The sequence below is a fragment of the Rhinoraja longicauda genome, chromosome 16 (assembly GCF_053455715.1).
Source record: "Rhinoraja longicauda isolate Sanriku21f chromosome 16, sRhiLon1.1, whole genome shotgun sequence".
Taxonomy (NCBI): domain Eukaryota; kingdom Metazoa; phylum Chordata; class Chondrichthyes; order Rajiformes; family Arhynchobatidae; genus Rhinoraja; species Rhinoraja longicauda.
In genome coordinates, this window is record NC_135968.1 from 19692559 (window position 1) to 19707517 (window position 14959).

Consider the following 14959-nt stretch of genomic DNA (forward strand, 5'->3'; position numbering starts at 1 on the left):
TGTAGATGTAAAATCTTTATTTCAAGCCCTTTGAGTTTCAAGAACACGACAGATAAGGGATAAGCCTGTTTACAACAGCTGTTACTGAGAGCGATAGAATGTGATTCATCTTATCACTCGCAGTAATAACTGCAGTAAACAGACTTTCAAGGCTCTACAACGGAACATTTTCAAAAGGCAGGAGATATGATGCAGAGCAAAGTTCAAGGAGTTGAATGGAAAGTTAAACCAGTGCCAATGGTGCTGTAACTTCAGGCAACTGCTGTTGGTTCAGTTTGCAAAATTAAAAATACAGTTCGCATTTTGAGTCCGTATTCCCCTCTAAGCATCTGCAGAGCTTGAAGGGAAAGCAAAATAAATTCCCTCCTAAAAGCAAAACAGAAAACACCAGAAACACTCACGTCAGGTCAAGCAGCATCTGTGGAGAAACTAAGTTAGTTAGAGAAACTAATAAACGTGGATGTGGAGAGGATGTTTCCCTAGTGGGAGAGTCTAGGACCAGAGGCCATAGACTCTGAATAAAAGGACGTACCTTTAGTGAAGAGGGATTTCTTTAGTGAGAGGCTGGTGAATCTGTGGAATCTATTGCCGCAGACAGCTGATTGACAGATTCTTAATTAGTAAAGGTCTCAGGGGTTATGGGGAGAAGGCTGGAGAATGGAGTTGAGAAAAAGATAGATCAACCATGATTGAATGGTGGAGTAAATTTGATGGGCTGAATAGCCTAATTCTGCTTCTATAACTTATAAACTTAATGCTACAGGTGCCTGATATCGAGCAGTTTCAATCAAACTATACGCTAAAATCTGACCGCTGAAGTTTGGGTGACACAGCGATAGAACTGCTGCCTCACAGCGCCAGAGACCCAGGTTCGATCTTGACGTCAGGTGCTGTCTGTGTGTAGCTTGCACGTTCTCCCTGTGACCGTGTGGGTTTCCTCCAGGTGCTGCAGTTTCCCCCTATATCCCAAAGACACAAGGGTTTGTAGCTTAATTGGACTCTGTAAATTGCCCCTGATGAGTAGTGAAAGTGGGATAACATAGAATTAGTGTGAACGGGTGATCGATGGTTGGCGTGGACCTGGTGGGTTGAAAGACCTGTTTCCATGTTCCATCTCTGAACTAAACTAATAAAATTCTGGTGGCAATTGAGAAGTAGCAGTCAATTAAGTTTCCTGTTTTGTTCTCAGATACACTTCCCAGGCTGGGAAAAATTCCACAAACACCGTCACGTCAGCTGGTAACATTGATAGATTCATCCCAGTACTACTTCTGAGAGGCAAAGTAGACACAAGGAACTGCAGATGCTGGAACTCTTGAGCACAAAAAAGCACAAAGTGCTGGTATAACTCAGAGGGTCAGGCAGCATCTCTGGAGAACATGGATGGGTGACATTTTGGGTCAGGAAGGAAGGTCTGAAAAAGGGTCCCACCCCAAAATGTCATCCATATTTTTCTCCAGAGATGCCACCTGAGTTACTCCAGAACATTGTGCTTTGAGAGAGGTCTTGATTAAAAATCACACCCGTTTAACACAAAAAAACAAAGTTCAGAAACACGGAGAAAAAAAAAGAACATTTTACACACTTGCTTTAATAAATGTAATACAAGCAACTCTACAACAGTGAGATACAGATAAAGTAGAGATACAGCATGGAAACTGGCCCTTTGGCCCAGTGAGTCCACGCCAACCAGCGATCATTCCATACACTAGCACTATCCTACAAACTAGGGACAATTTACAATGTATAGAAGCCACTACAAACGTGCACATCTTTGGAGTGTGGGAGGAAACCGGAGCACCTGGAGAGAACCCACATGGTCACGGGGAGAACGTACAAACTCCATACAGACAGCACCTGTAGTCAGAATCGAAACCGGGTCTCTGACGCTGTAAGCAGCAATGCTACCGCTGCACCACTGTGCCGCCCTATTTGATTTATACTTTTCTAGGATACTAGTTTACAGAAGCCACAGTATAACGTTATGCATCCTTTGATGCATTGTAAACACTTGCTGTTGCACAAGCCGAAGACAAGTGGAGATCCTGGTTGCAGCTATGTACAGGCAGCAAGGGTCAAAATCAACACTAGAGCACGGAGGGACAAACACAGATACAAAACCTGCCAGTAGATTACTATGTGGAGGGACACCTCTTAGCTATCCAACTGAAGGTTGATGTGACATGTAAACAACATGTCCACTTAAGAAATGCAGGCAACTATACAACAGCATAGTATGCACAATAAATGTAATAAACTTTCAAAGATCCTTTCACAAAGCAGTATTAATTCCAATAAATGTTCAGTACAATATTGCAACTTTGAGCTTACATTAAACTTATAATTCCCCATGGTGAATTGACCGCATGTGTTAACAGTATGGTGGGTATACGTACATGTAGAAACAAGGATATGGATTTACAAAAAGGACAAAGTGCTGGGGTAACTCAGCGGGTCAGGCAGCATCCTTGGAGAACATGGACAGGTAACAAAGAAGAGTCCCAACCTGAAACAACACTCACCCATGTTCTCCAGAATGCTGCCTGACCGGAGTTACTTCTGCATTTTGTGTCTTTCTTTGGACAGGTGACATTTCAGGTTGGGACATCAAGATGGATCCATGGCCATCTAGCATATAGGCATTGATGGGACACAGACAATTAATTACAAATCGATTCTAAAATAATTCTAGGCTAAGACTGCCAGATGCGTCAATGGAAAGTAGACCGATAGAATGGCTCGTCGGTTGGCGGGACCCGCCTGAACGCTTGTCAGTACCGGGAGGGAGCTGGAGTTGGATGTGAGGAGCAAGGGCCGGTCGGTGGGTGAACCGAGAGGGGGGGGGGTGAACCGGGGTAATGCCTCCAGCGCCTTCAAGGTTGGCTGCAGGAGGTGCCGCCTGGACACAAAGGTGGCCGGGCCGGGAGAGGGACGTTGGTTCACGGGAACTGCCCCCACCAGCACATCAAGCAGGCAGGTCGACTGGACTTTGTAAATGGTGCTAAAATATGGCGGCACCTGCATGTATAAATATGCAAAAAGAATTTTACTGTGCAGTTGGATTTGTGACAAATGAAGTACCACTGAACAATATAACAGTCAATATCAACCAATAATGATGGACTTGAAGGTAACACAGGATCTTGTGCTGGTATTCCAAACATAATGAACATTAAAAGACCACAAATGTGTTTTAAGATTCACCCTCAACATACAACAGCAACAATGAACCACTGACAATCTCACTATAAGTTTCTTTTTACACCTTTTCAACAATGGGGCTGAGTGAGAATGATAGATCGGCCATGATTGAATGACAGAGTAGACAGGATGGGCTGAATGGCCTAATTCTGCTCCTACAACTTGCAAAGTTATGAACACCAATGACTACATTATGTGGAAACAAGGAACAGCAGATGCTGGTTTATACAAAAGGACACAAGTTGTTGGAGTAACTCAGCGGGTCAGGCAGCATATCTGGAGGACATGGATAGGTGATGTTTCGAGTCGGGTCCCTTCTTCAGACTTCAAACACATTATGCGTTCAAGTTCAGAAACCGCTGAGCATTCGTGAGCAGTAGAAGGTCTAACCCCACACTTGGTAAGGTTCTGGTTGTTGCCTTTTAGAGCTCAATGAAGATGCAACATCCACGATCCTTGTTGTGAGTGCACACCGCACTCTCCTTCCACCTCTCTTCCCCTAAATTCCAAGCAAGGTCTTCATCTCCTGTGAATAGTGATCTTGTCATCTTCCAGTTCACTTTAGTAGATGCTTCAGCTGGTCCTGAAGGTTTGTAGAAAGTTCAACGCTATTGAAACATTTGAGAGCAGGAAAACCCATTTATATTTAACCTGGTAATATGCTTTCACATCAATGGTCATTCAAATGCTGCTATCAGGCATCTGCACCAGCCCACCAGCAACTAGAGAGCAGTCCTGAGATACTAGCTACCTCATTGGAGACCCTCAGACTATCTTTGATCGGACTGCACTGGACTTTATTTTGCACTAAACATTATTCACTTTATCATGTAACTGTACACTGTGGATGGCTTGATTGTAATCAAATATTGTCTTTCCACTGACTGGTTAGCACGCAACAAAGGCTTTTCACTGTACCTCGGTACATGTGACAATGAACTAAACTCAAATAACAGAATCGTTCTTTCCGCTCTGATTTAATTTTGCATTATTCATTGTACAGATGACAAAGTAAATATATATTAAATACCTGTTTCATGTATGAACAAAAATCTTTTAAAATTTCTAGGCCGAACTACAAACTGCCTTGGTTGCACTAAGGACCTCGTGCTTTATTGGGTTTATTTAGAAATTATTGGCTTTATTTAGAAATTGAACTTTTCTTTGTTTATGATATTATCTATTGAGTATGGTGTTTACAAACCTGTTGTCTCATCATTTAACTCAACTCAAGTAAGTGTCTCCTCAGCTCCATACAATGCAACCCCAGCCTGGCGGCACGGTAGCGCAGCGGTAGAGTTGCTGCTTTACAGCGAATGCAGCACCGGAGACTCAGGTTCGATCCTGACTACGGGTGCTGCACTGTAAGGAGTTTGTACGTTCTCCCCGTGACCTGCGTGGGTTTTCTCCGAGATCTTCGGTTTCCTCCCACACTCCAAAGACGTACAGGTATGTAGGTTAATTGGCTGGGTAAATGTAAAAATTGTCCCTAGTGGGTGTAGGATAGTGTTAATGTACGGGGATCACTGGGCGGCACGGACTTGGAGGGCCGAAAAGGCCTGTTTCCGGCTGTATATATATGATATGATATGATATATCTAATATCTCCTCACAGCTAAAAAAAATCATCCTGGTAACATGCTTAAAATGACCAATACCAAGGATGCAATCTCTTTATACAGCTCATGGGTAAAAGCTCTCCAGAACTGCTTGACCCATCGCAGAAGGCATGGGGAAATAAAAAGGAACTGCAGATGCTGGTTTATACCAAAGATAGACTCCAAGTGCTGGAGTAACTCAGAGGGTCAGGCAACACCTCTGGAGAAAATGGATAGGTGACGTTTCGGGTCTGGACCCTTCTTCAGACTGATTAGAATAGGGAGAGAAGCGTAATAAATGGAAGCAGAAAGAGGCAGGAGAAATGAAGGCTGAAAACAGATGACCTCAGGCAAGGTATACCAAGCGCAGGCTCGGCGATCGCTTCGCTGAACACCTGCGCTCGGTCCGCATTAACCAAACTGATCTCCCGGTGGCCGAGCACCAACTCCCCCTCCCATTCCCAGTCTGACCTTTCTGTCATGGGCCTCCTCCAGTGCCGTAGTGAGGCCCACCGGGAATTGGAGGAACAGCACCTAATTCTTCGCCTGGGCAGTTTGCAGCCCAGTGGTATGAACATCGACTTCTCCAACTTTAGATAGTTCCTCTGTCCCTCCCTTCCCCTCCTCCTTCCTAGATCTCCCTCTATCTTCCTGTCTCCACCTATATCTTTCCTTTGTCCCGCCCCCCTGACATCAATCTGAAGAAGGGTCTCGACCCGAAACGTTACCCATTCCTTCTCTCCCGAGATGCTGCCTGACCTGCTGAGTTACTCCAGCATTTTGTGAATAAATAAGAAAATAACTGCAGATGCTGGTACAAATCGAAGGTACTTATTCACAAAATGCTGGAGTAACTCAGCAGGTCAGGCAGCATCTCAGGAGAGAAGGAATGGGCGACGTTTCGGATCGAGACCCTTCTTCAGACTGATTGTTGGATCGAAACTGGTGTGAGTCCAAGAGGGATACAGACTGCGAAATGTGAAGCTACTTAATGGACTTTTAGTGGGGGAGGGGGAAGAAACTGGTGCAAGGTCAGCCGGGGTTCAGGGGAAGGGAGTGGGGGTAAAAATAGGGGGGACGGGGAGGTATTCATAGAAGTTAATATTGGAGAATTCTGTTCATGCCATTGAGTTGTAAGCTACCAAGTGAAATATGAGTGCTGTTCCTCCAGTTTGCATGTGGCCTCACTCTGGCAATGGGGAAGGCCCAGGCCAGAAAGGACAATATAGGAATGGGAAGGGGAGTTAAAGTAGTTAGCAATCGGGAGATTCATTAGGCCTCAGCGGACTGAGCGCAATATTTCTGTGAAATGGTCACCAAGTGTTTGGTTGGTCTCACTGATGTACAGGGGGCCACATCAGGAACATCAGATGCAGCAGATGAAGTTAGGGGAGGTGCACGTGAACCTCTGTCTCATTTGGAAGAACTTATGGGGTCCCTGGATGGAGGTGGGAAGGAGGTATAAGAACAGGTTTTACACCTCCTGTGGGAGAAAGTAGCTGGGGAGGGAGAGTTTGGGTGGGAAGGGATGAGCGAAGATTCCACAACTGCAGTTCCTTGTGAATTCTCTTTGGCCAACCTTGTGGTAGCCTGATCTAATGTTTTATGTAGGTCAGTGGCAAACGTTTGATCATTCTCCTGTGGGACACCTAGGAATGTTTTACAATGCAAATTGCTGATATTTGGAGTGTTTAGTTTACTGATACAGCATAGAAACAGGCCTGCCGAGTCCACGCCATTCATTGATTCCCTGTTCCCAGTAGTTTTATGTTATCTCACTTTCGCATCCACTCCCTGTACACTAGAGGCAATTTAGAGGGCCTATTAACCTACAAACTCGCACGCCTTTGGTACGCGGGAGGAAACTGAAGCACCCGGAAGAAACCCGCGCGATCACAGGGAGAAGGGTGCAAACATCACACGGACAGCACCCGAAGTCAGGATGGAACCCAGGTCTCTGGCGGTGTGAGGCAGCGGTTCTACCAGCTGCACAACTGTGCCGCCCGCATGAATTGAAACCACTCACAACATGTGAACAGCTGGAGATCGTGAGAAAACATTGGGCGGGTTGGGAACATCCTGAGAGAGAGCGGATCGCAAACACGGAGCCGCGGAACATCTTGTTACGATGGTGATAAGCCACCTGTGGAATGACCTTCCCTCCTCATGCACAGTCGGGGAACATCAATCGTTGGCCACCAGATGTTGCCTCCCTCTCTGGGTGGCCGTCAGCCTGTTCTCTTTCCTTATCTACTCTGGCAAGAAGCTGCAGGGAGCTCACATTGTGTTGAAAAAAAGTGAAAATATCTTGAACCATAAATCTGGAATAGAAGGTCAACCTGCAAACTGTGCTGACATGTTCCCAACTTTACAACATTCCCACTAAGGTCTGTAAGACATGCAGTAGAACATTTGTCTATCCATAATATGTTTATCACTGCGTTAGGAAACCAAACATATATTTGGTGGACGAAGCGTTTTGTGCACTATTGAACTTGCTGGAGTTGGAGACAGCGGGGAAGACTGACAAAGTATACAGCTGGATATAGACCACCTACAGAAATGGATGGAGAAATTGCAAATGTATGGAGGACCAGCATATTGACGGGTTGCATCACTGCCCGCATTTGCAACTCGAATACCCAGGAATAAAGCAGATGCAAAAAGAGGGACGTCGGTTCATAGGAACTGCTCCAGTACATCGATCGTGTGGGCCATTGAATAATGGCGGCACCTGCATGTGTAATATATGCAACAAAAAAAAATTCACTGTGCAATTGCATATGTACAAATAAAGCACTATTGAATTATTGAACTTTACAAAATGGTGAACACTGCCCAGTCCATGTGTGGAAAGGAACTGCAGATGCTGGTTTATACCAAAGATCAACACAAAGAGCTGGAGTAACTCAGCGGGTCAGGCAGCATTTCTGGAGAAAAAGGATGACTGACATTTCGGGTCGGAACCCTTCTACAGGTTGCCCAGTCCATCAAAAGGTACTGACCTCCCCACCATCAAAGGGATCTACAGGAGTCGCTACCTCAAAAAAGGCAACTAGTATCATCAGAGAACCACACCACCCCAGGCATGCTCTCATTTAACCCCTGCCATTGGGAAGAAGGTATAGGAGACTGAAAACTGTAATGTCCAGGTTCAGGATCAGTTTCATCCCAACAGCCTATTAAACACCGCAACTTCCAAATAAGCTCCAAACCACATAGACTTGGGGGCATTGTTTTGTACTATTTTTGCACTATTGCTGTTATATATATATAATATATATTGCTGCTGCAAGTAGAAATTTCATTGTTCCACAAGTAAGAATTTAATTATTCTGTTCTGGGACATATGGCAATAAAACATTCTTGACTCAAATGGAATTCAAGAAAGAGTGATTGCACATCGGGACATCGAATGTAAGGGCTAGTTTCACACTGACTGTGGTAGGTGACCGGAATATGCTGCTAAGGGTGGTGGTGGAAGCAGATAAAGAGAGGCACATGGGTATACAGGGAATTGTTTTTTGGACATTAAAAAATGAGTCGGAATAGATTATTTTAAAAATAGACTTTACTTAGATTTTAGTGATACAGTGTGGAAACATGCCTATCGGCTCACTGAGTCCACGCCAACCAGCAATCATCCCATACACTACACATGAGGGACAATTTACAATTTTGGATAGAGACAATTTTTACTGAAGCCAATTAACCTACAAACCTGTACGCCTTTGGAGTGTGGTAGGAAACTGGAGCACCCAGAGAAAACCCACTCGGTCACAGGGAGAATGTACAAACTCCGCACAGGCAGCACCCGTGGTCTGGATGGAACCCGGGTCTCTGGGATTGTAAGCAGCAACTCTATCACTGCACCACTGTGCAGTAGGTCAGCAAATAGTGATCAGCGAGTGAGTCTGAGCTCCTCATATCAATAATTTGGCTGAGGGAACAGAAAGTCATGTTTCGAAATTTGCTCATACTAAACTAGGTGGGACGTGAATACAGGAGGATGATTTAAAGAGGGTTCATGGGGAGATGGACGAGCTGAGGGGGTGGGAAAATGGTAGATAGAATAATGTGGTTAAATATGAGGGAATCCACTTTGGCATGCTCAAGGGAAAAGCAGAGTATTTGAGAGAGGAATGATTCAAGCCCAGTGACAAAAAGATGAACAATAAGCACAAAGAGGAATATTTTAATTAGAGTAGAGTTCATACCAATGCAGTGCTGGTAATACTTACTTTTTCTGTATAGCCTCCTGTCTGTAAAAGACAAAATGAACTTAGAAACTCAGATACTTAGTAAATGTATTAACTTAGAAACCAAATGTAGTATATTTTATATTTGACATAAAATGCATTTCAAATAAAAATTATTTTATTTTATTTTCAATTCTTTATAAGGTAAATAATTTCTCATATAGGAAGGAGCCATTTTACACTGGTCTTTACCTTCTGAACAAAGGAACGAGCAGTAATATGTGCCAGTTACAACACAGATTAGTTTAGATACACAGCGGCACGGTAGGGCAGCACCGGAGACCCGGGTTAGATCCAGACTACAGGTGCTGTCTGTACAGAGTTTGTACGTTCTCCCTGTGACCACGTGGGTTTTCTCCAAAATCGTCGGTTTCCTCCCACACATAAAGATGTACATGTATGTAGGCTAATTGGCTTGGTGTATGCGTAAATTGTCCTTTGTAGTAGGATTGTGTGAATGTGCGGGGATCGCTGGTCGGTGCGGACTCGGTGGGCCGAAGGGCTTGTTTCCGCACTGTATCTCTAAACTAAACTAAAATTAAGCATGGAAACAAGCCCTTCAACCCACCAAGTCCATGCCATCCATCAATCACCAGTATTCAATCATTCTATGTTATCACATTTTCTCATCCATTTCCGACACACGAGGGGCAATTTACAGAAGCCAATTAACCCACAAATGTATTTGAGATGTGTGAGGAAACCCATCTGTGCATTTTTCACAAAGCCCACGTAGCATTGGTGTGTGAAATTGTGTTGGGATGGAATGGATCAAGGGAGGGGGAATGGACAGGAATGACAAGATATAAAAGGAATGATACTTACTGGTACTGAAGGTGTGTTGTTATAATTGACATTTTACGTAGACTCTGCCCAAAACACAAAGACAATAATGAAGAGAGCATTATTGAGCAATATAGTATAGTATAGTCGCTTATAGGTTTAATTTACGTGTTTTTGAATCACACAATGCTTTTCATGCACGTGAAACACGGGGTTGTGAAAACATGAAAATATCAGCAAGAATAAGTGATTAGGGTGGCACAGCGGTTCGACGGGTGCGGTCTGCACAGAATATGATAGAGCTAGTGTACGGAGTGATCGCTGGTAGGCGTGGACTCGGTGGGCCGAAGGGCCTGTTTCCACGCTGTATCTCTAAACTAAAGTCTGATGGATGCCAGGCAATATGGAGGTCAACTGTTGTCATCCATCTTGTTTTTAAATGGATTGTTTGAAATTCCCTAAAGGAGCAGTTACCACAATATCTACCTTCAATTAATTAATGTTCAACCTTCACTTAGATTTCAGTAAGAACAAAATTTAACTCTTATGCCATTTACATCAGTCTGATACCAATGTTTGATTCAGATGAGAATACAAACGGCCTATGAATCACTTGTAAGTGTAACGTAGGAAACGTGACGTGACAGGGTGAGAAGGAATTCCTTTAGTCAGAGGGTGGCGAATCTGTGGAATTCATTGCTATAGACAGCGATGGAGGCCAAGTCATTGGGTATTTTTAAAGTGGAGATTGATAGGTTCCTGATTAGAGTGTATAAAAGGTTATGGAGAGAAGGCAGCAGAATGGGTTTGAAAGGGAAACAAATAGACCATCCATGGTTGAATGGTGGAGTAGACTTGATGGCCAAATGGCCTAATACTGCTCCTAGAACTTATGAAGTTATGAATGACACAAATACTCAGCTAGCATTTGGACAGAGAGGGGGAGAAATAAGATGAAGTAAAAAAAACAAAGTGCTGGAGTAATTCAGCGGGTCAGGCACCATCTCTGGAGAATGTGGATGGTTGACGTTTCGGGTGACGACCATTCTTCAGACCCGAAACGTCACCTGAGATACTGCCTGACACGCTTAGTTACTTGAGCACTTTGTGTTCTATGCAAGATTCCAGCATCTGTAGATCCTTGTATCTGTCAGATAATTACTTACGTCCTCGGAGTGGAGTATGGAGTCTTCTTGCATCACCATGTTTCTAGCTGCCTGACCAAGGAGCTGCAAAAATGGAAAATCAGCTCAGAATTTACTTGCTTACACACTGTAATGTAATGCCAAGAAGCACAAGTAGTCAGGATCATTTATTTCCGAGACACAAAGAACTGCTGATGCTGGAATCTTGAGCAAAACACAGAGTGCCGAAGTAAATCAACAGGTCAGGCAGCATCTGTGGAGTGAATGGAATGCCGAAGTTTTGGGTCGGGACCCAACTTCAGAATTCCATTTCCCTCTACAGATGTTGCCTGGTGCACTGAGTAACTACAGCACTTTGTGTTTTGCTCAAGATCCCAGCATCTGCAGTTCCTGCTGTCTATTAATAATTTGCAATCTCCTCTCCCCCAACCTTCCCCTCCCACATCTCCTCCTTCCTTGCACCACGCTTCTCCCCTACCCAACACGTCCCCCTTCCCTGCCCCCTTCTCCCCAACCCTCCCCCTTCCCTGCCCCCTTCTCCCCAACCCTCCCCCTCTTGCCCTACCCCTCGGCCCCAACACGGAGACGAGGAAAAACTTTTTCAGTCAGGGATTTGTAAATCTGTGGAATTCTCTGCCTCAGAAGGCAGTGGAGGCCAATTCTCTGGATGCTTTCAAGAGAGAGTCAGATAGAGCTCTTAATGATAGCGGACTCAGGGGGTATGGAGAGAAGGCAGGAATGGGGTACTGATTGAGAATGATCAGCCATGATCACATTGAATGGTGGTGCTGGCTCGAAGGGCTGAATGGCCTCCTCCTGCACCTATTGTCTAATACGCCTCTCCAGCCATACCCCCTCCCTCTCACCACATCCATTCTCTTCCCCACTCCACTCTTCCATTCCCCTTCCTCACCTCCCTCCCATCTTCCCCTTCCTCTCTACCCCAACCCTCCATCCTCCCTGTCTCTCCATTCTCCCTCCCTCCCCGTAACTCAGAGCTGAGGAACCCCTTCAGGATCAACTTGACGAGCTCAATCCCTTCCTCTATCCCACTCCACCCGCCCCCATTCTCCCTTCCCCACCTCTTTCCTATCTTCCCCTCCTCTCTCCCCATCTATCTTCTCTCTTTCTTCCTCCCTCCCCCATTTTCCTCTCTCTCTCTTTCGCCCATTCCCTCTCCCTATTTCTCCCTCCAACCCTCTCCCATGCTCCCTTCCCCTCCCCCCTTCTCCCTCTCTTCCCCTCCTTCCTCTTTGCCCCACCCTTCCCTCCTCTCTTCCCCTCCCCCCTCTGTTCCCCCTCCTCTCTTTCCCTCCCCCCTCTCTTCCCCCTCCCCCTCTCTTCCCCTCCCCCCTCTCTTCCCCTCCCTCCTCTCTTCCCCTCCCTCCTCTCTTCCCCTCCCTCCTCTCTTCCCTTCCCCCTCTCTTCCCCTCCCCCCTCTCTTCCCCTCCCCTCTCTTCCCCTCCCCCTCCTCTCTTTCCCTCCCCCCTCTCTTCCCCTCCCTCCTCTCTTCCCCTCCCCCCTCTCTTCCCCTCCCTCCTCTCTTCCCTTCCCCCTCTCTTCCCCTCCCTCCTCTCCTCTCTTCCCCTCCCCCCTTCCCTCCTCTCTCCCCCCTCCCTTCCCCTCCCCTCCCCTCCCTCTCTTCCCCTCCCCCTCCTTCCCTCCTCTCTTTCCCTCCCCCCTCTCTTCCCCCTCCCCCTCTCTTCCCCTCCCCCCTCTCTTCCCCTCCCTCCTCTCTTCCCCTCCCTCCTCTCTTCCCCTCCCTCCTCTCTTCCCTTCCCCCTCTCTTCCCCTCCCCCCTCTTCCCCTCCCCTCTCTTCCCCTCCCCCCTCTCTTCCCCTCCCCCCTCTCTTCCCCTCCCTCCTCTCTTCCCTTCCCCCTCTCTTCCCCTCCCTCCTCTCCTCTCTTCCCCTCCCTCCTTCCCTCCTCTCTCCCCCCTCCCTTCCCCTCCCCTCCCCCTCTTTCCCTCCTCTCTCCCCCCTCCCTTCCCCTCCCCTCTCTCGTCCCCTTCCCCCCTTCCCTCCTCTCTCCCCCCTCCCTTCCCCTCCCCTCCCGTCCCCTTCCCCCCCTCCCTCCTCTCTCCCCTCCCCCCTCTCTTCCCCTCCCCACCACCTCTCTCTCTCCCCCTCACTCTCCCGCCCCGCGGTACCTCGGAGCTGTGGGACCCCTTCAGGATCTGCTTGGTGAGGGCGATCACGTCGGTGGTGCAGACGGACACTTTATCGGAGAGCAGCCCCTTCACAGACTGCCCGAAGCGGCCCTGCGGCTCAGCGGCCGCCATGTTGTCGGTGGAGTGAGGGGGAAGGAGGAGGGGCAGGGGGAGGGGCAGGTGAAGAGGAGGGGCAGGGGGAGGGGCAGGGGAAGAGGAGGGGCAGGGGGAGGGGCAGGTGAAGAGGAGGGGCAGGGGGAGGGGGAGGGGCAGGGGAAGAGGAGGGGCAGGGGGAGGTGGTGGAGTGAGGGGGGAGTAGGAGGGGCAGGGGGAGGGGGAGGGGGAGGAGGGGGAGTAGGAGGGGAGGGGGAGGGGGAGGGAGAGGGGGGAGTAGGAGGGGAGGGGGAGTAGGAGGGGAGGGGGAGGGGGGGAGGGAGAGGGGGGAGGGGAGAGGTAAGAGGAGGAGGGGGAGGAGGGGAGGGGATGGGCAGGGGAGATGGGGCAGGAGGAGGAGATAGGGCAGGAGGAGGAGGGGAGGGGGAGAGGGAGGGAGGGGAGGAGGGGGAGGGAGGGGAGGAGGGGGAGGAAGGGGAGGAGGAGGAGGAGAGGGGGGAAGGTGTAGGATAGTGTTAAAATGTGGGGATCGCTGGTCAGCATGGAGCTGGTGGGCCATAGGGCCTGTTTCCACACTGTATCCCTGAACTAAACTAAAAGATGCTGCCTGATCCGCTGTCTTTGCACTTTGTGTCTTTTTTTGTAAACCAAGTTGTAGTTCCTTGTTTCAGCATTTCGGTAAACCTCTGCTGCACCCTCACCAAAGCCTCCATAAAATGGGGCGATCAGAACTGAACACAATACTCCAAATGCGGCCTGACCAAAGTTCCTGACTCTTACACTCAATGCCCCGAACAATGAACACAAGCAGACCATAAGCCTAAAAAAACTGCGTGGGTTTTTCTCCGGGTGCTCTGGTTTCCCACGGTTAATTGGCCTCTGTAAATTTTCCCTAGTGTGTAGGGCAGAACTAGTGTACAGGTGAACATTGGACTCGGTGGGCGAGGAAGGATCTGCTTCCTCGCTGTATCTCTGAAGTAAACAACACATGAGGTCAGGATCAAACCCAGGACAATGGAATCTTGGCGCTCGGGTACCCACTAACTGTTGTCATACATAAGCACAATCCCTTGGTTAGTACAGAATGTGTAGAACAGCCCACTGAGTCTGGATGCAAGAGGCCCTATTTTGGCACCATTTTACAGATATGGTATATAAAGGCCCATTGGAGCCATCACCTCCATTCCGGTTATCCCACAAACCATCGTCCCTCTTCAGCCCTTGTTCCCTGAGGGGAGGGGGGTGGTGTGGTGTGGCGCCTCCCACAGCCGACCTTGAGGGCGCAGAAGGTAAGACCCCCCCACCACTTTCTCTTATGAGGGCCTTTGTCCAGCATCCGCCGCCGTCTCCCTCCATCCTCCTCTCCGCGGATTCCCTCTCCGGGTGGGCCTACCATTGGGATACGGCCACGGCTCGCCGGGATTCATTTTGCCATGCGTGGCTTGCCGGACTCTTGGACACAGAGTGCTGGAGTAACTCAGCAGGACAGGCAGCATCCCTGGAGTAACATGGCTAGGTGACGTTTCGTGTCGGGACCCTATATATCGGCAAGACCAAGTGCAGAGTGGACGATCGTTTTGCTGAACACCTTCGCTCAGTCCACCTTGGCTTATGCGATCTCCCGGTTGCCAAACACTTTAACTCCCCTTCTCATTCCCATACTGACCTCTGTCCTGGGCCTCCTCCACTGACAGAGTGAGGCCAAACGCA

The 14959-nt window shown here is 48.0% G+C and overlaps 1 protein-coding gene across 1 annotated transcript; it reads right to left on the reverse strand.

Annotated features, from left to right (window-relative positions):
- Positions 1–1323: 1323 nt before the first annotated feature.
- On the reverse strand, positions 1324–13282 carry borcs7 (BLOC-1 related complex subunit 7). The gene is made up of 5 exons (XM_078413371.1): positions 13136–13282; positions 11008–11070; positions 9884–9927; positions 9041–9061; positions 1324–3809 (listed from the first exon to the last, which is right to left on the reverse strand). The coding sequence occupies exons 1-5, from the start codon at positions 13265–13267 to the stop codon at positions 3758–3760; spliced, it is 312 nt and encodes a 103-aa protein (XP_078269497.1). The 5' UTR covers positions 13268–13282; the 3' UTR covers positions 1324–3757.
- Between the last annotated feature and the right edge of the window lie 1677 nt (positions 13283–14959).